This window comes from Cyphellophora europaea (genome assembly GCF_000365145.1).
Source record: "Cyphellophora europaea CBS 101466 unplaced genomic scaffold supercont1.3, whole genome shotgun sequence".
NCBI classification, from domain to species: domain Eukaryota; kingdom Fungi; phylum Ascomycota; class Eurotiomycetes; order Chaetothyriales; family Cyphellophoraceae; genus Cyphellophora; species Cyphellophora europaea.
Genome location: NW_008481809.1, coordinates 1076970 through 1101299, shown reverse-complemented (window position 1 = coordinate 1101299; position 24330 = coordinate 1076970). Strand labels below are relative to the sequence as shown.

Below are 24330 nucleotides of genomic sequence, written 5' to 3'. Positions count from 1 at the left end.
CTTTCTCTACCTCTACAAGGCCATGTATGCCTCCGTGGTGTTGAAGCCACCAACTCTGTGCCACAGTCACCCCTGTCGTCACGATGCACATCCGACGCGCCTTTCTCTGCCTCGAAACTCGCAGGAGACTTCAATTCACACCTTCCCCGCGGCATCCTCGTGGTGCTCGACCTCAACTTCCCCATCCTTACTATGGGCCTCATCGCCATGGATTTGCTGCTCTACGATCTCCCTTGCTCGCTGCGAACTTACGCACTGATACTTTGAGAAATCCTTCACGCTGACCCTGTTCTGAAACAGCTCGTCGAGCTCCTCCAAAGACCTGCCCTTCATCTCCGGTAGGAAGAAGAAGAAAAACACTATGTGGCGCATTAGTATGGGAAATTCTCATGAATACATCCGTGTCGTGCTGGATGGAACGGACAATCTGGGAAGGGTCAACGTACAGAAAGTTGCAAAGTTACTCCCAGCCCAGATATAAGCATAACGAGGGCCCCAGTTGAGTTCCGTCTTGTTGATGAAGTACGGGGCGGTATAGCTAACCAACCAGCTGAAGAAATAGTTGATTGCGGTGCCGAAGCCGATGCTCATGACTCGCAGCCGAGAAGATACGACCTCGGTGGTAACGGGCCAGCTCAGAGTGCCGGAGAAGCCATTGTACACGAATCCATAGATCATAATGAACGCCACCAATGATTTGCCCGCAGGCTTCGTGTTTGGAGCGACGTGGTACGATATAGCAACCGCAAGCATGCAAAGGCCAGCACCCAGGCTCCCTAAGCACATGCTGAAGCGGCGGCCGATCCATTTGTGCACAAAGTACAGGCCGACAAGAACACCTGCGAAAGAGGCAGCGGTTGAGAGGATTGATGCTTGGAAGGCGTTATCCACTCCGGCCATCTGGAAGAAGAAAGTACCGTAGGCTATGACGAGCCAGATACCGGACGAGGCGTGCGAGAGGATAACGCCAAAGCACAGCAGCGTGCGGCGGAGGTCGGGACCCCGGAACAGGTCCAGGAGAGAGACAGAGCTGCCGAGTTCTTTCTCCTCGTCAATGCCGCGCTTCATCTCCACAAACTCCTCTTCGATGAGCTCAGGAGACATGCTGTTCCCGCGCAGGCGCAGGAGAGACTTGCGCGCGTCTTCTGGGCGATCGTGCACAAGTAGCCAGCGAGGCGATTCTGGAATGAAGAATATCAGAATGGAAAGCATGACGGGAATGGCGAAGATGGTGGCGAGGGGGATCTGGTAGGAGAGTTTGGAATCGAGACTCTTGCTGTAGTTGTCCGCAATGGTGCCAAGTAGAGAACCGACAGAAACCCAGATGCCAAAGAAGGAGACAATGAAGCCCCGCAGGTGCGCTGGCGACGCTTCGGCAGTGTAGGTGTTGGCAAAAGTGATGAAAAATCCATTGCTGGCTCCGATCAGTAAGCGGCCGGCGTAGAGGCCGGCGAGGTTGGAGGTTCCAATTTGAATAGCGCAGGCGGTGCAGGAAACTAAGCAGGCAGTCCAGACTCCCACCTTACGACCGAAGAAGTGCGCAAAGGGCCCTGTGAGAAGGACACCGATGATGGTGCCGACGTTCAAGAACGACGTTATGAGTTGCTGTGGCTTGGTGCCGATATTGTAGCCGATGGGTCGCTCCGGGTCGGGGTAGCCAAATACTTTGAGGAAGCCTACCATTGCTGAGGGACGTCAACGGACACATTCTGTCCAGCAGAGGATGTTCGGCTTGCCTTGAAACCCGCCTATAGTTGCTGTGTCGTAGCCATACTGGCAGTTGGCAAGAGCCATGGCCAAACAAATGCTCACGCATTTCCAATTGTCCTTAATGGATGTCTCACGGCCCTTGGATCGACCCATAATTGCTACAGTGAATGTGCAAGAGTTGACCAGAGATCGCTTAGCAGAGGAGAGCAACGAACATCAAAGAGTTAATGAGGAGCATGGGCGCCTTCAATCGCTGCAGCCCCCATGTTTCTAGTACTAGAAGGCGGACATCTCGTTCATGCAGCCGATGAGCTCCCCAGACTCTCATGTTCTCCGCATGAAGTGGGACTTTGCGGAGCAGGATCCCACCCCCATACTATAGCGAGGCTTGTGTAGCGGCCCGCTAGTGCTTAAAGATCTCTCCTCTCCGAGTGTGAATTAACGTAGACAAGCATTTCCCGGTGTTGGAGAAGCCTCACACGCTGATTCTTGCATGGCCAGGCTTGAAAGAGAGGCCTAGCACTGTTTGAAGTAGATTTGGAGAAGCCATCCCAGTTCCTGAGTCCTGCTCGTAAGTGACCTGAAATATTGGCGCCCGACAGCATCTCGGAAAGAAAGCACCGAAAGGGATGAAGTGTACGGAATAGAACTTCTAATGAGCCATGAATAAGCTAAATGGGTAAACTGGATTTGGTAGTAGCGGAAGCTGGTGCTAGAGGCTGTTCAGAGATCTCATCTGCCATGATGTTCTGCTTCTCTGCGCTCTCTGTCAAGACGTCGCTCCCCTGCACGGCGAGCTTCCTCCCTCTGTCTCTCGATCTCCCTCTGTCTCTCGATCTCCCTCTGTCTCTCTCTTGCTAGATCCTCCGGGGTTAGCGAATGGTTGTGCCCATTGTCAGCGCTCCCACCTCCGGCTGCACCATCCATAGGAAAGCCGTCAGGTTCGCCGCTCACTTGCATTGCTTCCTGAACACGCTGGGCCCAGTGCAAGCCCCCGACCGACCGGCCTTCGGCCACAGCATCCTCCACAGCAAAGTTATGCAACTCCCAGAGCTGATCATACGAAATCTCGAGACCTCTCCTATCGGCTGCAATCAGAGCATCGTCCCAAACTTCAATAAACTCTTCTGCCGTCTCAAACTCGTTCATCTGCACCATGTTGAGAGGAATCCGACCATCAGCCGCCATGGGTTCCTTTGGCAGCGGTCGCGGCTTTCCCATGACAATCTCAGAGTCTCCCACGCGATTGTAGTCCATTCGCCGGTAGTATGCTTGTCCCTCTCTGATTGTCAAGGGCCATGTCATACCGATTCTTTCCTGCCACATGAAAGCATCCACGTCACTCGGGGATACGGTTCTTAGATTGTCAATCTGATCTTGCGGTAAGCCCGCCGCAGCCAAGTGCCTGGCATATTCAGCGAATAGCGCCGCTTCTTCTCCATTGCGATGTTCGCCCAAGCGAATGGGCTCCTTGAAAGTCCGTTCTCCTGGGTTCTTCATGCCGCCTAAAAAATGAATAGTATCGCCCCACACAAAACCTCCCTTGGTTCGGTCCTTGACAGCTGCAGCATTCATCGATCCACCCGAAAACATCAAGAGATGTGTGCCTGGGTATGTCTCCAGAGCCGAGTCGAGGCAGATGCCAACGCCAATTGCCAGATCTTTGCCTTGTCCAAGAAAGTCACGGATAGTGTGAGTATGTTCCCGAAGACGTTCTGGGGAATCAACCGCTTCTTGACGATCGATGTTCCAATCGAAGTATCGTGACGTGTCCCAGTTGTCTATGTTAGATTCAGTAAACTTCGTGATCTTCTGACAGCCTTCCATCTGATTGTTAACCACGAAGGAAGCATTTTCGGCCAAATTGATATTCAAACCTGGAATGGGACCATAGTCGACCACAGCTGTGAGTGAAAGCACGATGGCGTGATCCTGGAATTGAGACCCTCTGACCCCTTTTTCCAAGATCTTCAAAGCTTCCTGGAAATACTCATATGTTACAGGATGAGAAGCATCGGCTGCGAACGTTTCGTTTCCATCGATATCTTGTCCGGCAGGATATTTGTTGAAAGCAAACTCTGTGCTTTGGACTGAACGTATGTTTGAGTCAGAGAGGACCTTGAAAGTATATCGGGAAAAGCTCAAGTTCGCTCAACTCTTACCTATAACGACGTGGCTTTTACCGTCTCGAGCTGCGGGAACGTCCAGGGGGCATCGACCATCTAATTCCAAAGTAGGGGTGATAAGATACGACAAAGTTGCCTGAGCCCAAGCTTGCGCGTCTGCCATTGTCTGGAAAGGTTGTGTTGGAGGGATGATCACAGGATGGTATGTCGTGAAAGTTCGGTTGGGATTCTGCCATCGGCTGATGATGTTGTCTGCCCTGAATCCCTCGTCCGGCTGGTCAATGTTGCCGTTTGTCGACATAGTGGAGGTGGATTGAGATTCGGTTCGATTCTTAGGGAACTGCGATGAGCAAGCTCACGATTGCTACCTATTAGTATCTACACACAAGTAGTAGACGCGAGGCTGGATTAGAGTCACGAAACCGATCGAGAGAAGTGTTTCGATTTTCTACAGCAAGGAACTAAAACATGGCTGCTGTTAGATGTACTCCGCGCTCCCCAACCATTCCGGTACACATCAATGGTCCGAGCTCAAAGATCTAGATCTGGCTTCGATGCTGGGTGACAGCTCCCCTGCCTACATGACAGCCCAAGCCACCACTTTTCAACTACTTGCATCGAAATCTGGCCAATCACTACCCGTTTGGAGACTTGTCGAACCCCTTATGCACAGTTAGCGATGTACAGCATCACCAAATAAGATGCAAGAATTCATATTAGTATAATGAAGTTGTTAAAGTATGGAAGCCTCTAGGTAACAGAAAGATGCAATGACTGCCAACCCCGAGTACTTGTTACAGGATGAGGTAATTTTCCCGCTAGTGAGACATCCGACCTGCAGTCAGACTCGCAGGAATATCCTTCTGCGTCCAAATCAAACTGAAATTTTCCTCCATGGTGTCCACAAACCGTTTTGGTTCTGCAGCAGTCCCCCCAACTTTGTAGGTAACCTCAGGCTGCCACTTTATGCTCAAGGTCATTGCGAAGTTCTCAAGCACATTTGTCCATTCTTTCCCCGGTGGTCCAGCCCCAGAAACACGCCAAAGCTCTTGTACTTGATAGTTGAAAGTACTTTTGGCCGCATTACTGTCCATTCCAGTGTGATCGAAAGTCCACACTTGGCTACGTCGACGATCTCCGAGGTTGCTAGTAATCTCGACGTCGTAGACGGTGTTGCTGAGGCTCTGGGATACCGAGTAGCTTGCTGAGACACCAGCAGTAGCTCAAAAACGTTAGCATAGGAGACGAGCTGAGAGCGCAGTTGCACTTACGAGTATTTCCAAACATTCCGATATTAGCACCCAAATCTTTACTGATCGAATTTGACCTGATGTAATTTTCAGCACAGACTTATCCGCTTGAGTCGTGTTCAGACGACTTACGCGCTTTGCGAGTGCTGAGTTGCAGTTGGGCCAACCTGCTCGATCTCGATTTCCGTTTCCAAGGTTTCGAGAGGTGGCTGCTCATGACTGCCAGTGCCTTTCTTCAAGATCTTTCCTTGCTTCTGTGCATCCGCGGCGACAGTGATGGTGATTAACCCTAAGCCAAGTTTTGTTCCCCCGGAACTTCCATCCAGCGACAAAGCAGCTGGTAATGGCACAGAGATCTGGTGGTTTACCAGAACGTACCAGAGTTGATTGGACAGTGTGTCCAGAGCCGCAATCGCTGTCATCTGAGATTGAATGTTCCACGCTGACGCAAATTGCGCAACAGGCTCTCCTCGGCTCTTCAGAACAGCTGTTTTCGTAAATCGTTGTCCTTCGTTCTTGACTAGAAACCTGGTTATATCAACGTTGTTGTCGCCCATCTTTATTGCAAGTGACAAGATCGAGGCACCCTCTTGCAGATTTGATGATAGATTTGAATGAGCCGCTTGGCACAATGGGAATATGCCATACTAGTATTCAGTTTATCAGGGCGCGCCAGGCATGTAGCCGGATCGAAAACCCCTAATTCTACATTCTCGAGAGTCGAGACGGCGGTTACTCCATAAAATTCCACATCATGTAAGGTACTGGACTCATACGAGATTTCGCATCATTCACTGACGGCTTTGACAGGGCCCAGGTCTTTGAGTCCCGCAGAGCAATTAGTGACAGGACGTAGTATGGGTACACAACCATGTAGCCAAGACTTCAAACACTGCAATGCTCAGCAGCGCCACATCTCATAACATCATGCTTCCGTGGACCCGGAACGGAGCGACATACATAAGCCTACTCAAAAACCATTTAACTTGGATGATGCCCCAGTCGAGGTTGTCATCCCGCGTACATCAGTGCCCCGAGGACTAGGCAATACTCCCACCGTCAGCATGACAGTAACCATAGTCAATAAGACCGTAAGTACACTGAACACAATCGAAAGACGGGCACTAACCTGGTCGATGTACAGAACCACCCTCTAGATTTGTGGCTAGTAATTGCTGGAGGTCCGAAATGTATGCAATCTATCCCACTAACTGTGTTCAGTATGACTCACTAAGTTTGGTATAGATTGGGACAATAACGTCAAGCCTGAGAGCAGAATGGAGCACCATCCAGGTTATGTGTGGTACGATCTACACGCAAAACGTAAGTCCATCCCCACTGCTTGTTGTAGACCTGGACTCTGACATGTCTGGAAGTGAACACGGGCCCAGATAACGAACTGGGTATCGGCGGTGCAATCCTGAGCGGCATTGTATGAAATAATCCGCTCGAAGAAGATCTGGATACTGACCGAGAATGTTAGTTACCTTTCTGGGCTCTCCCTGGATTCATCATCAACACATTGATCAAGACCGACATCGTGAAGAACAGCGAGCTGCTTCCCGCCAAGCTGAAGGGTTTACTTGATGCTGGTAAGTGTACAACTTCAATAACTGAATCCTGCTCATATAGACAGGTTCCTACGATGTCGACAACAAAGTCGAGATCAAAGACGTGGAATGGACGAATATCTACGGTGGAGGCGACGACAAGACTTTCGAGGTAACTGGAGGAGGCTTTGAATGGCACGAGGAGGCTGGAGTCATCAAAGTTACTGGATGGAAAGCTTTGGTTCTCAATAAGACTTCGGGTTAAGGTAGAAGTCGCCTTTAGATCCCAAATTGATGTCTGTTGGGTATGGCTCAAAGCAATAATGTTGGTCGAAAGAACGAGAGGCTGGAGTGGACAAAGTTGTCTGCACCCCGTTGCAATAGACGCTCCTTGCATGATTTCAATACTCTGAAAATACGTGATTGTCCCTTCGCCTTGATCTCAAGCACGCTCCAACCCTGTGCTAACGTACCCGGATGCTTCAGATACTCTGCTGAACCCTCTTGCCGATCGAACTTTCAATCATCTGATCGTCAGGGCCTATCAGGACCACAAAACAGCTGCACACCAGTGAAGGGTCTGTCAAGAGCCAGAGTGGCTCCAGTGCTGATCACGTAACGAGCATAGTGTCGGCCTGTCCGAGTGACACGCGAGGCGCTGGTCAACAGAAATGGCCTCCCGTTTGTTGGGCTGCGTTGACAGCGCTCAGAGGTTGAGCTGCTGCGGGATTGCGTGTACATTATGCACGCTAAGATTGAAAGACTCAAGCCACAAAGCGATACAGACAACCTGACTTTCGGGAACGTCTTCAATTGCACATTCTATCAGCCAGCGACATTCTCTGCAACTCGCTCACCGCCCTTGCCGACCTTACCTTCTTCCCTCTCCTCGGGAATTGACTCCTTCTCCTCCCCAAACAGCGCGGCGACTGCTTTCATCGTTGTGTTTCCACCACTAAAGACAACACCAACATCCCAGAACTCTCCTTCTTTCTGCTGCTCTGCGATCCACTTTCTGAACTCCTCGTTGAACAAGACCGTCGCCAAAGCCACGCACCCACTCGGCTCAACCACACATTTCATCCGCTCCCACACCAAACGCATCGCCATCTTGATCTCTTCTTCGCTCACAGCATACACTGCCTCCAGCTTCTCCTTATCACTGACAATGCCCCAGTTTACCACCCCCACCGGCGTCCGCAATCCATCCGCAATAGTCAGACTCTTGACACTCTCTATCCTTTTCCTCTCCACGAGCCCCCTCCGTGCATCATCCGCCCCCTGAAAACTAGGCTCTGCACCCACCACCTTGGTCGGCTTATCCGAGAACCACGTCGCTATGCCGCCCAACAACCCACCACCCCCAATCGGCGCCACCACAAGATCCAACTCCTTCTTCTCCTCATCCTTTCCCCTCCCCTCGACAAACTGCTCCCCCATCTCCAACCCCACCGTCCCCTGCCCAAGCACAATATCCGGATGATCATACGGCGGCACCAACACCGCCCCCTCCCCACTACTCCGCGCCTGCATCTCCTTGACCTTCTCCACCCGCTCCACACTCGTACTCCCACTAAACACCACCTCGGTCGCATACTCCTTGGTGCCCAAGATCTTGCTCGGCGTGCTGATCCCCGGCATGACGATGCAGCTGGGCACGCCGAACACGTGCGCCGCCAGCGCGAGCGCCTGCGCGTGGTTGCCGCTCGAGTGCGTAATGACGCCGCCGCGCCGCCGCAGCTCGTCCAGGCCCATCGTCTCATTGAGGCGCATGAGGGCGTGGAAGGCGCCGCGCGCTTTGAAGGCGCCGATGCGTTGCTGGTTTTCGGCTTTGAAGTGCAGCCGGAGGCGCGGGGTGGCGACCGTGTTGCTGCTTTGGTCACCATTCTTGCTGCCTATCGGTGGGTTGTCGGTGAGGTAGGCGCGTGGGTTGGGTGACGACGCGATCTTGTCGAGCGTCTTGGAGGTTAGGAGCGGTGTGCGGTGGATGTAGGGCGCAATTTTGGCGTGCGCTGCCGCGATGGAGGCGGGTGTTAGAGGCGGGCATGTGGAAGGATCGGCCATTGTGGTTATGGATATGATGGTAAGTACTGGTGATGCTGGGCCGAAGTGTCGGCCTACTTTGAGGGTGTGGCTTCGACTTGGCGAAGAATGAGAAGCATCGATTGCTCCCTAGGGCACCTTGGAAGAAACGGGCAGGGACGAAGACCTGCAGGCGAGTCCTTCGGTAGAATTCTATAATTTACAAATGTCAGTAGTGTTGACTCGGCCAGTTGTTTTTAGTGCAGGTTCAAAGAAAGGGCGTAGTACTACAAAAGTCATTTTATCTCGTGGATACGGGCAGATCTCGAAAGAAGTGTCGTTAAAAAGTTGTGGGTCTTGTACAAGATCTCCGAGATCGGTCTCATTGGTCTGAATATCTAACCAAGCACGACTGTAGAAATGATAGCGCAGCGCGACAGCCTCAAACATGGTACATCTGATGACCGTCCTATCCTCTTGAAATCCTCCCAGTAAACTTTTGGATGTGCACACCAACGCCTTGGTATCTCGGTTGTCATGCAAAGTCAAGCAGGCAGGCCCGATTATTTAGTTGTTCTCGGGGCGGAGGGAGCTGTGGGCAAAGTTAGCATAGTTCTCGTAACGATTGAAGCGTGAAGAATAACGTACCGGACGGCTTTGCCCGCGCGCCAGATCTCAAGGTCACGAATCTCCTGCATCTCCTTCTCGTACAGCTCACGGTAGTTGGGCTGGCTGTTGTAGTCCAAGCTGCGCTGAGTCTCACTGCCATCCTTCACGCTGTCGTACAGCTCATTGAATACAGGCTTGAGGGTGTCCTTGAACTTGCTGGACCAGTCGATGGCGCCGCGGCGGGCGGTGGTCGAGCAGGCAGCATACATCCAGTCCATGCCGTTGGCACCAATGAGAGGGTACAGCGACTGAGTAGCCTCCTCGACAGTCTCGTTGAAGGCCTCAGATGGGGAGTGGCCGCGCTCGCGGAGAACCTCGTACTGAGCGAGGAACATGCCGTGGATACCGCCCATCAGGCAGCCACGCTCACCGTAGAGGTCAGAGAAGACCTCCTTCTCGAAGGTGGTCTTGTAGAGGTAACCGGAGCCAACGGCGACACCCAGCGCAACAGCCTTCTCCTCGGCCTTGCCAGTAACGTCCTGGAAAACAGCGACAGATGAGTTAATGCCGCGGCCCTCACGGAACAGGGAGCGGACGGTCCGGCCAGAGCCTTTGGGAGCGACCAGGATGACATCGATATCTGTGGGGACGTCGACCTTGGTCAGGTTCTTGAAGACGGGAGAGAAGCCGTGGGAGAAGTAGAGGGTCTATACATGTCAGCAGTGCTCACGTGAGACCAAGTAAGAGCTTACCTTTCCCTTGGTGAGCTGCGGCTTGATGGCAGGCCAGGTCTCAGATTGAGCGGCATCACTGAGTAGGTTCATAATAATGGAACCCTTGGAGATAGCCTCGTCGACCTCGAAGAGGTTCTTGCCGGGGATCCAGCCATCTTGCTCGGCCTCCTTCCACGAAGCACCATTCTTTCGGACACCGACGATAACATTGAGACCGTTGTCACGGAGATTCAAGCCCTGGCCGTGGCCCTGGGAGCCGTAGCCAATGAGGGCAAGGGTATCGTTCTTGAAGTATTCCTGGAAGAGTCAGCGACGGTTGCATGAAGGTGTTGGGGGAGGCATCGTACGTGGAGCTTCTCTCTGGGCCAGTCCTCACGTTCTGCTTCTAGTCAGCATTGTGGCCAGTATCCAAAGTAGTACACATACCATAGACAGTCTCCTTGGTCCCGGCGAAATCAATGGTCTTGATGCCACGAGACTGCTGTTGCACGGGCGCAGCGAGCGCAGCTTTGGGCTGGGCAGCAACAGCTGGTCGAGCAGCCAGTGCGGAGGAGAAGCTGCGTTGGAAGGTGCCCGAAGGGACTTTTTGCTTGGAAGCAGCGCGAAGAGTTCGTGCGAAAGACTTGGAAGCCATTGTGAAAGAGCAGAGAGTCGATTGAGGACGGTGACAGAGAATTGCAGCGGTGAATCTGGGGTAATAATAATTTTGAGACGGCCGCCGAAGCTCACGCTCACCAGTTCGAGCCAGACCACTGCGGCCAATGACTGGCGCGGACCTGCAGGGTCTTGGCGGTCCGATACCGCACAATCGTCCGGAGAGTGGCTAGTCTCCCCGTCGCTCCATCTGCATCGACAGCAAGCTCCGTACAAATGACTCTTTTTCCCATTTCCTACGCATGTGACACTGTGATACCGCATAGTGTTATTGGACTGGACTACGAACTAGGGATCCTGTGTCCGAATATGCGTTAGATTTGATTTGCACCACATTCAACGATGATTTTCTACCGGCCAAAGCGAGCCAACATATAGGCCCCTCGACGCCAGACGTATCTGGTAACACATTATATCTGATGTGTTATGAATATGTTCCATATAAGTCGAACCACGACTTGATTCTCCTCTAAAGCTGAGCCAAACTTGTGCAGGCTGTTGACAGACTACCAACTTTCCGCATCCGTCCCAAGACTTGGCGTGGCTCTGGCTGCAAGGCAAAGTAGAGAATCTTGGAGAGATGGTAGGGCGCAAGTCCTTATATACGATGAAATTGCATGCGTTTGGCCAATGAAAGCTCAAAAATCCTCCGGATTGGGCAAGCGACATGCTTGACTCGGACATTGGTCGTGCCCGCTCAGGCAACGATGACTCTTTTGAGTTGGTGCACCACGATGAAGATCAACCCGTACCAGCTCAGCTTCGCGTACCATTTGAGAAGGCCAGTGAACCCCAAAGCCAGCCGGTCTGCGAGTAGCACTATGATAGCTGCCCACTCGATTTCGTGCCTTCCATCAACCTCAGTAAGATCCATGAAATCGCTCAACGTCAGGCAAGAATCTCCGGTTGATTCGACAGGGCGAATCAAAGGCTGCACAAACGTGGCTATGATGCAGCTTAGTAGATTCTTGCCTGATCGCAGATGATCAGCAGCTGCGCGTCGCATGGTCTCCTGTACGCTGGAATTTGTCCGTGTTCTTCGCCTTTCGATGGCGCGGTCCAAGCCTCCTTTCAAGATCGTCTGTCCGTAGTTGTTGACGATGACCATCCTGTCTCCACTTTGTGCCGCGGAATACCTCCTCGCAAAAGTCTCTCTCAAGTCCCGAGCCCGCGCGAGCTCCGCGTACCATTCCGGCGTGAGCACCTCTAAGTCGAAATCGGCCTCGTCCGGCCCAAGTGTCAGAGGGAGTCTTCGGTTGCCAGGTAGCGCATGCCTGTGACCGCGCTGAACTCCAGCCGCGCTTGTGTATGCAACTGTGATGTTACTCTCCTCAGCAACCGCGGTCAACCAATGTCTGAAGGCCCTTTCTAGGATGACTTCTTCCTGGCTCTCTTGTCTGCCGATGCTTCCAGTATTGACTTCTGGACGATAGAACAGCTGCAGTTTCTTCTTCGTCCATAGCACACGGGCCTCAACCAAGATCCGCGGATTCGTTAGGAAGCCCGACCAGCACCATCTGAGCATGAACTTGGCTTTCTCTATCGAAGACAGCCGAGTAGGATCGATGGGAGGAGCAATAGAGTTGACACGAGCCACAAGTTTTGCTTTTGTGTCAGGGGCTGGCGACGACAGGGTGATAGTGTTATCGATAGAAGCCGCTGTACCATCGCTTGAGGATTTCATACGGGCAAATGGGTCGATGGCCACGAGTAAGTATCCTCCTTCTCGATCATTGAACGGACTGACGTGGAAGTCCTTCTTCCAACTGTTCCTGAACTTGCTGCCACTTTCAGAAGCGGCTTGCTGCAAGAGGTACATTCTTCGTTCGTCAAAGGTGTTGTTGACTTCAAGAATCATGGCCTTGAGCGTTTGTTTCATGTCATACAGATACCAAAAGGAGACCGGGTTGAAGCTCCAGCCTAGAAAGCGAGGCACGGTGATCAGGTAAGCGTGAGGATACAGTGAAGGATCGACGCTCTGTTGTTGGAGGTACTCGTCAAGCTTCGCTCGAAGCCCGCCAACATGAGACCCTCGAGCAAGGTAGTCTTCATTGTGGACCGAGAACCAGGATCTTTTCGGCGAACTGGGCTCTGGATCGCAAGTGAGCAAACCAGCCTCGTGCCGCCATCCAATTGGGATCCCGACAAGAAGGTAGGCGTAGCCGAACGAATGTCGAGAAGGAAAAAATCTCGTGTGAGTCGTGTGGCAAGGCAGAATCCTTGCTGAGAACAGCGGCGTCGGAGCCTTGCTCTTGCCACTCACCGGAGCGCCAGAGCTCTCGTGGGCGGAAGCGATGGCATATTGAATTGCGATTACAATGACCGGACAGAGGAAGTCGGTTGTCGTCGCGGCACTATAGATGGTACCGACAATCTCTTTGCGGCAAACGAAAAGCGTCGTAAGAATTACTGCACGGTAAGATTTATGCAACCATAAAGGGACCGGCAGACACAACCCAGCAACTACACAGCAGAGCAGCATCCAAGGCTTAGCCACGCCGGCAAGGGCGTAAAAGCTGGCATCTTCAACAGTCCACAGAATCTGCCCCGTGAAGGTGCCATTTACTTGCAGCATCGGCAGCACACCGATGGTCTGATGTCGCGAGTGTGCTAAAAGGATGTCGACGTCATGGATGTTCGTATCTTGCCGACGCACAGATAATGTCTAACCCAGCGTCAGATGGGAGACACCGTTGCGGGAAAAGCAGAAATGGACGTTTGAGACACTAGGTGAATGCACAATGCGTTGAGAGGTGTATGGGCACTGTGGGCGAGTGGTGATGTTATCATCGTCCGTACGTAGTACGCGCCGCCGTGCAATCGGGTTGGGAGACCCACTTTGCCAAGCTACACGACCTGTGTGTATGCTACGGGAGCTTGACTGCCGCTAGTGTTCGACAAGACCCCATCAACAGACTTCAGCGTTGTCGCCCATTGCTGCCCTACCAAAAGCGCTGGGAAGTTCAGTAAAAGAAACAAGCGCCGCATGCGCTCAAAAGTGGCCGATCAGCATTTGAGTTACGCTCTTCTCATGTCAGAGTCGTGAAGCTGTCCTAAACGACACGCTCTTATGGCGGTAGATCCCAGTGTCCAGCGACTTGTATGTCAGCGCCTCTGTCGAGATGTTGCAATGGGACGGTCCAGCTCTTGGATGTGCTCCGAATAATAACCTTACCTTTCTCTTTTATTCGCTGGACGGTTTCTAGTGAGATGCTCGAGGCACTCCACCGTTGCGGACCCGTCAGAAGCCAATGAAGCCCGCTTTGATCGATCGCTGTGATTGCCCGACCAGATGCTTCCAGCCTGGCGTCCTCGATCAAGACTTCTCGCTCATCGTTTGCATCCTTCTTACCATCTTCTGTCGAAACCTCGAGAATCCAGTTCCTCACCGTGTCCGCGAGACTTCCCGGCACATAGGCGTGCTTGCCTTTCCTTCTGGATGGGGTGAACGCATCAGGAAGGGTGTTAACAATCTCAGATTTGGCCGTCGAGCTGCTGTCCGTCGCCCTGAATACCGTTCTTGAAGAACGACTGGCCTCTTGGGTTCTGAAAGGCGCGGGAGTCCGGAAGCGGGCGGTCGTGTGCGGCGTTACATTGGCAGGTGGTGACGCTTCGTGCAATTCGTCGTCGCTCATCTGCGGGCTCCGAGATTCTCCTTCAGATGGTGAAGACGATATTGCTATTGGTTCATCGCCGGGCCTGTGAGGATGCGAGACCTTTCTCCTCTTTGGCATCGGGGTGTCACGATGGTCTGACTGCCAGGGCAAATCAACACCATCAACTTCATCCGTGTGGAGAGTGATTGGTGGTGAGTCGTGCTTCAGCCGGCCCGAACTTAGCGCATCATTGGCAGGGTCGTCACCGTCGCTCAGACCATCGTCGATAGGATCGCGGTTTGATGCGTGACCGAGAGGGTTCCGTAGGGGTAGTGACGGAGAAGTCTCATCATCCTCTAGACTCGAATTGATCTCATCCTTATGAGTTGGCGCTGGGGTACTGAACTGCGGTACACGACTGTGGGGAGACGCCGTCGAGCCTGGTGTACGAAACTGGGAGAAGGGTGGTGCTGACTTCCTGGCTGAGGTTGGAGGCTGGGTCGCCGAGCTCGATGGACGAACGAACCGCCGTGCGGGTGCCGGCGTCTGAAGGAAGTCAGTACCTGCAAGTCACCTGAAGACGCTACCTCAAGCTTAGTACTTTGTCAGGACGCGACATCCCGTAACTCGATCAAGACCATGGAAGCGGGATGGTTTGCATAAGACTACAACAACGCAAGGCGAGTGGGTATAATTGCTTTTGCGATCTCGAGCCCAACCAAAGGCGTTCTAGGCATAAGCGAGACCTAAAGTTAGTTGAACGCTCGGGCCTTCCCTTCCATGCGCACTTGGCACGGAAGCCTAACGCGACTTCCCTGCCTTCCAGCTTCCTATCACTTGGCATCATCGTTCTGCCCTCCGCAATCGCGATTCTGTCTCTACAGCGTGGGTGCAGGATTTCTGCATCCGGTGCTCGCCTAACTGTTAGTGAGATCGACCCCTTTGCGAGGCGCGCGTACAGTGCTTTCTTCCAATGTCGATCGCTCGAAAATACGGCTTGGTGCTGAACGCGAACCAATCAGCACTGGGAGCCGACGAGCACATCATCCATGGCAGAACCACACCATGTCACTTTGCAGCATCTACCCCACCACTGAGGAACGCTTATGGTTCTACAAGGTTTGGATACATAGTTGAGCTGTGCCGTGTCTGAGCGCTGACCGTTTTACCTTCTTTTCACGCTCTTGCCGCATTGTTCGTTTTAAAGTACCTTATCATGTCAGAGACCGACGACAAGAAAGGTGTTGAGACAGCCGTCAATGCTCGCCTCGGCGCTGATGTTGCTGCCGGATATGATGATGATTCGGCCATTCCGGCCGGCACGCTTGATCCCATCTACGAGGCAAAGGCTCGGGTCCTCAACCGTGCAGTAGGTATCTCCGATGCAGGTTATGGCTATCCAGCTGACGGAGTGCTAGATTCAGGATATCGGGATGGGATGGTAGGCGAGCCGAGACGTTCGGCACTGTCACCGTCTAACGGATCCCAGGTATCAATGGCAGCTTTTTATCGTCATTGGGTTCTGTTGCCCCTCGTCGTTGTCACCGCTATCCTAACATCGTACCAGCTTCGGATGGGCTACTGACAATTTGTGGCCGATCGTCACATCTTTAATCTTCACTCCCATTGTCAACGAATTCGCTCCCTCCAGACCTCCTCTTCTGCAGTTGGCCCAGAACATAGGTTTACTTTGCGGTGCCATGTTCTGGGGATTCGGCTGCGACATCTTCGGTGAGCCCTCGTCTGGCTGCCTGCTGGTCTATTCCTAACTTCAACAGGCCGGCGATGGGCGTTCAATATCACTCTGGGCCTCGCTGCAGTTTGGGGTATGATCTCTGGTAGTGCGCCCAATTTTGCTGCCATCGGAACATTCGCCGCTTTTTGGTCGTTCGGGGTCGGTGGTAACCTGCCTGTTGACAGTGCGATTTTTCTCGAGTTCTTGCCAGGCACGCATCAGTACCTGCTTACGGTGCTCTCCGTCGATTGGGCTCTCGCCCAGTTAATTGCAACGCTGATCGCATGGCCGCTTCTGGGAAACTTGACTTGCCAACAGGATGCGGTCTGTACTAGGTCCGACAATATGGGCTGGCGCTATTTTACTATCACTATGGGAGGACTGACTCTCCTCATGTGGGCAACCCGCTTCTTCCTGTTCACCATCTATGAATCCCCAAAAGTAAGTCCGAAAACTCCATTTCCCGCATCAGCCGAAATCCTCTCGATTCCGGTCTAACCAGAGTGGCAGTACTTGATGGGCAAAGGACGAGATGAAGAAGCCGTCAGGATTGTTCACGAAGTTGCACGTCGTAACAAGAAGACCTCGCCGTTGACTGTTGAAGACCTGAAAGCTTGCGAGACTATTGCGGGCGCGCAAGCGGGCGTCGATACAAGCAACGCTGCTGCTATCAAACGCCAGTTACAGAAGCTTAACATGACCCACGTCCGCGCACTCTTCTCGAACAGGCGCCTGGCTTTCTCGACAAGTTTGATCATGGCCGTGTGGGGCTTCAGTGCGTTGTGCCCTTGCATTTCGTTGCATTCCGACCTATTCAGATGCTGACATGTGATGCAGTCGGGCTTGCTTATCCGCTCTACAACGCCTATATTCCTTACATTATTGCAACCCGCGGAGCAGAGGATGGAGACGGTTCGACCTACATCACGTATCGCAACTCGCTTATCATCGCCGTTCTTGGTGTTCCAGGTGCAATGCTAGGTGGATGGCTCGTCGAGCTCAACTATCTCGGACGACGCGGAACTCTGAGTGCCTCGACAGTCTTGACCGGAGTCTTCCTCTACGCTTCTACCACCGCTTCCAACTCAGATGCCCTTCTAGGCTGGAACTGTGCGTATAACTTCACATCAAACGTGATGTACGCTGTGCTTTACGCATACACGGTACCGTCAATTCACCGCTCTCTTTAGCGAGTGCTAACAACCGATACAGCCTGAAGTTTTCCCAACCAAGGATCGAGGCACGGGCAATGCTCTCACGGCCACTTCTAATCGTATCTTTGGCATAATGGCACCAATTATAGCTGGTGAGTGCTCAGCGGTGATAATGACGATGGCAATCCCTGGACGCCTACCAAACTCCAGAATCGTCACAACCATCTCCCCAGTCCCAATTACGTGCTTGACGCTGTACTAATACGTCGGCAGTAAGTTGTTCTGCTCCGTGTGATTCCAGCACCCTGGAGATTCCACGCTTCAGGGCTGGGGCCGAACCGGTACCGCTCGCATGTACATGCGTCTCTGCAAATCCTCTCAACTCGGACCCTCTCCCAATCCCAGCTGACTCATGGACAGATGTTCGCAAATCTGGAAACTTCAGCCCCTGTTTATACGAGCGGAGCTTTGTTCATCGCAGCTGGTCTTATCTGTGTTGTCCTGCCGTACGAAAGCCGGGGTAAGGCGAGCCTGTAGTTGCGAGTTAAAATCCCGTTCCCGTCATTCTGCAGGCACCGGAGAAGTTCGGTTTAGATCATTAGTCTGATTTACGCAGAGGGTTCGAGAAGGCACTGCATTATGAGCTAGCGAGACTTGCGTCGCTTAGAGTCGGTGTGACGAAGTAGAACTTCACTCGCCGGCTTTGAACTACGGCAGCTGGCTTAACGACGCTTCTGGTAGTCGAACTTTTCTTACGCGCCATTGCACGAAAAGCTACGGCGACGCACTATCAAAAGTGTGAGGTGCATTGACGGTAGCGTCTTTAGCGAGGAATAAAGTAAGGCGGCAAGCTTGGCGTCAGGCAGGCAGACTTGGCATGTACAATGTAGTACAGGCGTTGCACGTGTTCGTTCGCGGAGTTCCGAGCTTGGAACTGGATCTGATATCTAAGCCTGACGATGTTGTAGACTGACAATCTCTGCTTAGGGTCTAGAGAACCGTTGATGGCTTCTGGGCCTCGCTTGCAAACAGGGGTGCCAAATAGCCGAATTTGGGAATGGAGTTTGTGGCAAGCCTTAAAGTTTGTGCAGGCTTGTCTCGGTTGCTGGTCTGAAGGATACTAAAGCACAGGGCAAAGTATGAATTCGCCCAGCTTGTACTCTGCTTTGCTCCTGCCGCTCACATTTGCATATATGCATATATGAGAAGGCCCACATCAGGCGGAGGGCCGATACATGGGGCCCAAGGAATGCCGAAGGATCTCAGTGTCATTCATGGCAGTCACAGACAACGGAAGTGACAATAATCCAGCCTGTCTCCACACCAACACCCCTCATGGTGCAAACACTTGACCGCAACTGCCTTGTAGGTGAAGAGCTGCATGACTCAACGTCAAATTGCAAAGCCAACCATTATTGGTCCATGGTTCCTTTGACCATGACTGCTAAGTCACCAGCAAGTCACTCGCACATTCGTTCCGATGAATAGCGAGGTCAACCCATTATTCGACAGAAGTATTCATTAGACATCTTTAAGAGTCGACCACCCTCTCTGAACGTTCTCCAGCAGTCACCAGGAACACCAAGTTCAAGACAAGCAACATGTGCATGACTGTGGCGAGTTATTATCTGGTCTGCGGACATTGCGACACCAATTCAATTCCTTGCCTGAGCGGTACGCTCTATGAAGCCGGACTCTCCAACGAGTACTGCCAGCACTCCCGGAGCTACACAAGCTGGCTTGGAGGCGATTGCGACACCTGCACCCTGCTCCGCGATCTCGAGGTTCTTCGTTTCGACGATCCGCACGAACCCCTGATATGGATGAACCATGTCTATCGCGCCAGTCTAACATCACAACCCGCACCACCTGACACCGTCATCGAAGACAACCTCAACCTTGCACTCGCATCCGACCAGAGAATGAAGACGTACTCGAAGCGTTCTTCGGAATATGGCGTCCCGTCTGACCACCGCTCTCACAACAAGGAAAAGCGGGTGGCGTGCCAGGTTCCGCTCGACATCTTTGAACAGTCGAGTGCATGCCCAATTGGAAGAGGAACCAGCGGGACGGACGCTGATCGTGGTGGTTTCGAGAAGAGAGAGCATCTGGCGAAGGACGAGATATGATCGATAAGGGGGCAGAAGTGCCGCAATGCAGCGCAATCACATCACCGAAGATGGACTCTCGTTGAGCTGGAGCTGTTGGATAGCTTATGTCGTTGGTGGAATAATAAGTCAGAGAGTATAATCGCTCATGGCCTTCCGCCTCCATTACTACCGAATATCGCTAGACACGTTCAGAGACCCAAATCGCACCCCTGCATCCCGCACGAATCACGCCTGTCAGCGCTTCGTAGGGCTTGGCCTCTTTCGCATCGTGGTCAACAGCATGATCCAGATGCTCGAGCTCTTCATCTCTTATCCTTCTCACATCATCCATCAGTTCCCTCAATTCCGGGTCCAGCTCTTCTCCACGCTCTCTTGCCTCCATTCCCCATTTCACCAGTTCTCGGATCTGGTTGTTGTAATGCTCGCCGATTTCCGTTTCTACCGCTTCAGTGCACGCCATCGCGGCCTCCCGCCCCAGCATGCCCGTTCCCCAGCCTAGCACGGTCGCGGCGGCGGACCAAACAGGGTAGAGGGCAGAAGGCCGTATGCGATGCTTCGCTAATAGACGATTGAATGTCTTAAAGTGTCCAGCTTCCTGGTCATACATATGTTTCATGAGAGGCGAGAGATTGGGATGTGACTTGACTATAGGCGGTGTCTGCGAGGTGTAGATGAGCGTGGCGGCCAGCTCACCGGAGTGGTTGACCCGTAATGCGGAGGTCAGGAAGTCCTTCTGATCATCTGTCAGGCGTGCCACAGGCTTTGCCGTAGAGGCTGGTTGGTCTGGCACGGTGGATGTGGAGGCGGAGCGGCGCGCATGGTGGGACGGCACGACGGGTGCAATGTGTAGAGCTCTCGCTGGTGCGTGCCGTCGAGCTAGTGCACAGGCTCGACAGACCAATGGGGAGGACATTTTCGGGTGACTCGAGGGTCCCAGATCTTTACGCTAGATAGCAATTACAGCAAAGAAAGATGAAGCGTGCGTGCATGCGCGTGTACTCGTAGTGACGTTGGACACTTTTGCCCGAGCACGGGAAAACGTTACTCCAGAGCCGGTATGCCAAGACAGCGGAACAGGACGACGTCCCCCGGTCCCTCGCAGCGGGCACTCCTTTCATTTACCTCTCAGCACATTCCAACCTCCCCATTCGAGCTGCATTCACTGCGACGGTCTCGATTCGCGGCCTATTGAGGACCAGCCACCGCAATACTCGCTTTCGCTTGAGGACTTCGATTCTCGAGCTTGACACTTTCATTTCGAGCCATTTACTTTGACAACTGCATTTCCAATTCATTGTCGCTCGAGCGCTGGAACGCCGGAGCTTGTATTGCTAGAGAGAGTCTAGTCTCAAGACTCGATTCATCTTTGCCTGGTTATCGGCTAGTTGTTTGTTCGCCTCAGCCTCATTTGCCTGCGCCCTCGTCATAATGGCAGACCTTGATGCAGAACTTTTGGCGCTCGCCGGAGGCGACTCTTCTGGCGAGGAAGATTCTATGCCGGCGTCTCCCCGCCAGAAACGATCTCCCTCCCGCCGCTCTCGATCTTTATCCTCTGACAAAGCAACTCCTCCAGCCGATATGGCTCGCAAAGGCACCGCGCAAGCGGTTCAGAAGACCAAAGCCCGCAAGCCTGCTCGTCGATCGCGTTACTCTGATGACGAAGACGAAGGGTAAGTCGATGGTGTCGCTTTCCGGAATCATTGCTGACGACTCGAGATCATCACCTGTGCCATCCGACTCGGCCTCTATGTCCCAGTCCGCCTCCGACGGCGAGGTCGACCTCGACGATGACGAAGACAAGCCGTTGTACGCATACGATAGAATCTACCATGATGCCAAAGAGAAAGCAAAGATCCTCGCCCTGCCAGAAATTGAGCGCGAACAACTCATCGGCACGCGCAATGAAGAAGTTGATCGTCATGAGCAGAACCGTCAGCTGCATCGATTGGTGGCTATGAGGGAACGTGAAGAAAAGAAGCGCGAGGCCAAAGCGAAGCGCAAAGCGGGCGACGCGGGTCTTGACGACAGCCAGCGCAAGAGCACTCGACAGCGAACTAAGGTCGGAGGGGAGTCTAAGAACCTCATCGACAAGTACAAGCAGCAGCGTGCCGAGAAGAATCGCCAAGACGAGAAGCGCCGTCAAAAGAGGACTGCTCGCAGTGCTTCACCTGCCGACGACTACAGCGAAGACGACGCCCAGGGAGAGAGCGATGACTACGACGATCGCCGACTCAACAAGAAGCGCAGTCCTAGCCCTGCTAAAGACGATCCTCCAGCTGAACTCAGCGACGTCCAGCACGCTCGTGTCGGCCGAGATAACTTCGCCCAGGTGTGCCAGACTCCTGGCTTCGAAAGTGCCATCATTGGCTGCTTTGCTCGTGTCAACCTCGGACCCGGACGCACTCCCGGCGTGAACGAGTATCGGCTCTGCCAGATCAAGGGTATCGAGAAAGGCAAACCCTACGCCATGGTCGGACCCAACGGTCAACAATTTCTCACCGACAAGTATGTGCTCGCCACACACGGTAAAGCTCAAAGACCGTGGTCATTCCTCGAGTGCTCCATGTCGCGCTTCACTGAAGATGAATGGCGCCGCTACAGAGTTACGATGGCCAATGAAGATTGCAAGATGCCCACAAAAGGCAGCATCAACAAGAAGCTCGAAGAATTGAACAAGCTCATCAATCACAAGTGGGTCGATCTGGAAATCACTGAGAAGCTACGTGCTCAGAACGACTTGATGGCGCTGGTTACACGTGCGAAGGACAAGGAAGAGATCCAAGACCAGATTCTAGAAGCGCGCCGCAAGAAGCAGTTTGAATTGGTTGACGAGCTTGAAGAAAAACTTCAAAATATTGTCCCGATGAAGCTCGCAATGGGCACGATTCTTATCAAGAAGGAAGGCCCCCGCGTTAATGCTGAACAAGAAAGACTTGCAGCTCTGAACCGCAAGAACAACCAACTCAACTCCGAAAACATCCGAAAGGCCCAACTCGCCGAGATGCATGCCCGCCGTATCAAGCAGCAGCAGCGAACCGCCAGTCCTGCTCCGAATGCCGCTTCAAACAAGAATCTCGATGATTTATTCGAAGGTGGTAGCGATATCAGCCGTGCGGCCACCCCTGTCAACGGATCAGGCACTCCCGCAAGAGCGGGAACTCCGACTTTGGCAGCCAATGGCACTCCTGCTGGTGGCACTCCGCGGAGCAGTACACCTATCCCGTACAAGCCAGTCAGCAAGAAGAAGGGTCTGCCCGTCATCCGGAAGGCAGCGTTGGATGATGAGATCATTGCTGGCATGGACTTGGGCTTGGAGATCGATCTTTGAGACACTGTCGACATATCTCCAGCCTTGAGAACTTGGTGCGGATCCTTCGATAGCCTCCGGCATCTATCTAAGTTCGCGAGAGGTTGGACGATGCCATCCAACCACGTCGAATCAACATTGCTTCACGCTCAGACCAGATAGGGGGCAGAATCTTAGACTAGACAGTTGCAAGCCCACACTATCGCCAATCACAATCCACCATGAGGACTCCACTGTTCTCGAAGTCCACTACCACCGTCCAATCGAACCCTAGCACTGACAACATGCGCTAGAAGAAACTTGGTATACAAATGTCAGTAGATGGGTGGAATAAAGGTGATCTATGAGCTGCTGCGCACCAATGTGCGCCCCATGTGGAGCCAACAACTGGTTACTCAGACTGGACTTCGATCATGGTGTGATACAGTCGCAAAGTGAGCGGTACATTGGAGGTTGCCATCCTTTGACCATGCATGACAAGTTTCTTCAGAACTGTGAAGGCGAATTGTCCAATCCTGTGACCTCCACGTGAATTACCGCTGACATCCCACGGGCATTCGAGCACCCTCGACTTGAAGAATGACTCAGAACAAAGTGATAGCCGACGTTCGCAGGTCGGTGCCGTCAAGCTTCACTCTTCGCTTCGATTCAATCCAAGAGAAGCCGCCCCTACGACCTCAAAAAGTATAACTTCTCTCCCTACTACCACCTACCCAGCGACACAACCAGCCGCCAAAGTTCTATGGGACAGGGATGACCCGTCCAAGACGACGTGTTCCATCTCCGATCCCGCACAGGCGCACCGCGCAGTGCATCTTGTGCTTGAAGCCCACCTCAAATGCACCTTTCAAATTTCACTGTGACCGCTGCTCCAGAAAACGCTCAGTGGTTCCGGTAATGCCCACGCCACAAAAGCGGACTCGTGAGCGGCCTTATCATACACCACCGAGCATAAAAAGGCCAAGACCAATACCTCTTATAACAGAGTCTGATACAGACAACGAAGAGGACCTCATCGTCGTTCAAGTTAAGCCTAGTCGGTCACATCGAGCTGTCCGCCCCACACATAGTCGTATTCCGATTGTGGAAATACCTCGTCGGCCAACGATCTTTAAGGGAACATCCACTAATCCAAGTCTGAGACCCAAAGATTTTACCCAGGACATAAAGCCTGAACCTACATCCTCTCTCAACATGTCGAATCCCTCTTCCGGTCAAGCATCAACACCTAGAGGCTCGTCTCTAACAGGCAAAGCTCAGGTTGCCACTCAGTCGGTAGTCGAGTCACTCGGTATCCGTAGTGAACACGGTATTCTGGAATTGCTCAAGCACAGTAGAGCTATCACAGATATTCTGCAAGCGGATCTCAAGTTGCAGGTCAAGGAACTTCAAGCGGCCAACGCATCGCTCATAGTCAAGGATAATAATACGAGCACCGAAAATCGGCGGCTCCACGATGTCGACAAGCGTAATCAGCAGCTCAGTCAACAGATCTCCACTTTGAATGAGCAGATGCAAGCACAAAAGCGACTATCCAAGCAAGCTCTGGAGCAAGCAAGAGCGAAGACGAATCTCGCGGAGGAGCAGCTTAAGACCGCAGAGGAGAAGCTGGCCCGGTACAGGCGAATTTATTCGGAGTTGGGCGCTGTTGAGCAGCAGTGAGCATTAGACCCAGGGTACAGGAAGGCAATCGAAGTGCGGGAGCCGACAGTGATAGTCAGTGGCTGCTCTGGACTACAGGTCAGAGCTTCGCCGGAGTCAAGATTCCGACT

General features: G+C 52.9%; 9 protein-coding genes across 9 annotated transcripts; 2 read left to right on the top strand and 7 right to left on the bottom strand.

Moving 5' to 3' along the window:
* Window positions 1-135: 135 nt before the first annotated feature.
* HMPREF1541_03306 (uncharacterized protein) lies at window positions 136-1863 on the bottom strand (the record flags this gene model as incomplete). Its single annotated transcript, XM_008717658.1, has 3 exons — window positions 136-359; window positions 447-1676; window positions 1707-1863. The coding sequence occupies 3 exons, from the start codon at window positions 1861-1863 to the stop codon at window positions 136-138; spliced, it is 1611 nt and encodes a 536-aa protein (XP_008715880.1).
* Window positions 1864-4654: 2791 nt separating this feature from the next.
* HMPREF1541_03305 (uncharacterized protein) lies at window positions 4655-5643 on the bottom strand (the record flags this gene model as incomplete). The annotated part of the gene is made up of 3 exons (XM_008717657.1): window positions 4655-5058; window positions 5108-5163; window positions 5219-5643. The coding sequence occupies 3 exons, from the start codon at window positions 5641-5643 to the stop codon at window positions 4655-4657; spliced, it is 885 nt and encodes a 294-aa protein (XP_008715879.1).
* A 1818-nt stretch (window positions 5644-7461) lies between these two features.
* On the bottom strand, window positions 7462-8700 carry HMPREF1541_03304 (uncharacterized protein; the record flags this gene model as incomplete). Its single annotated transcript, XM_008717656.1, has 1 exon — window positions 7462-8700. The coding sequence occupies one exon, from the start codon at window positions 8698-8700 to the stop codon at window positions 7462-7464; it is 1239 nt and encodes a 412-aa protein (XP_008715878.1).
* A 521-nt stretch (window positions 8701-9221) lies between these two features.
* On the bottom strand, window positions 9222-10635 carry HMPREF1541_03303 (ketol-acid reductoisomerase, mitochondrial; the record flags this gene model as incomplete). The annotated part of the gene is made up of 4 exons (XM_008717655.1): window positions 9222-9974; window positions 10020-10298; window positions 10349-10380; window positions 10428-10635. The coding sequence occupies 4 exons, from the start codon at window positions 10633-10635 to the stop codon at window positions 9222-9224; spliced, it is 1272 nt and encodes a 423-aa protein (XP_008715877.1).
* Window positions 10636-11352: 717 nt separating this feature from the next.
* HMPREF1541_03302 (uncharacterized protein) lies at window positions 11353-12534 on the bottom strand (the record flags this gene model as incomplete). Its single annotated transcript, XM_008717654.1, has 1 exon — window positions 11353-12534. The coding sequence occupies one exon, from the start codon at window positions 12532-12534 to the stop codon at window positions 11353-11355; it is 1182 nt and encodes a 393-aa protein (XP_008715876.1).
* A 1189-nt stretch (window positions 12535-13723) lies between these two features.
* HMPREF1541_03301 (uncharacterized protein) lies at window positions 13724-14870 on the bottom strand (the record flags this gene model as incomplete). Its single annotated transcript, XM_008717653.1, has 3 exons — window positions 13724-14436; window positions 14530-14797; window positions 14853-14870. The coding sequence occupies 3 exons, from the start codon at window positions 14868-14870 to the stop codon at window positions 13724-13726; spliced, it is 999 nt and encodes a 332-aa protein (XP_008715875.1).
* A 597-nt stretch (window positions 14871-15467) lies between these two features.
* Window positions 15468-17677, top strand: HMPREF1541_03300 (uncharacterized protein; the record flags this gene model as incomplete). The annotated part of the gene is made up of 9 exons (XM_008717652.1): window positions 15468-15620; window positions 15670-15692; window positions 15741-15770; window positions 15819-15982; window positions 16030-16427; window positions 16497-16761; window positions 16824-17149; window positions 17199-17306; window positions 17561-17677. The coding sequence occupies 9 exons, from the start codon at window positions 15468-15470 to the stop codon at window positions 17675-17677; spliced, it is 1584 nt and encodes a 527-aa protein (XP_008715874.1).
* Window positions 17678-19429: 1752 nt separating this feature from the next.
* HMPREF1541_03299 (uncharacterized protein) lies at window positions 19430-20164 on the bottom strand (the record flags this gene model as incomplete). The annotated part of the gene is made up of 1 exon (XM_008717651.1): window positions 19430-20164. One exon carries the CDS (start codon window positions 20162-20164, stop codon window positions 19430-19432), a length of 735 nt encoding a protein of 244 aa, XP_008715873.1.
* Window positions 20165-20679: 515 nt separating this feature from the next.
* On the top strand, window positions 20680-22579 carry HMPREF1541_03298 (uncharacterized protein; the record flags this gene model as incomplete). Its single annotated transcript, XM_008717650.1, has 2 exons — window positions 20680-20921; window positions 20968-22579. 2 exons carry the CDS (start codon window positions 20680-20682, stop codon window positions 22577-22579), a joined length of 1854 nt encoding a protein of 617 aa, XP_008715872.1.
* Window positions 22580-24330: the final 1751 nt, after the last annotated feature.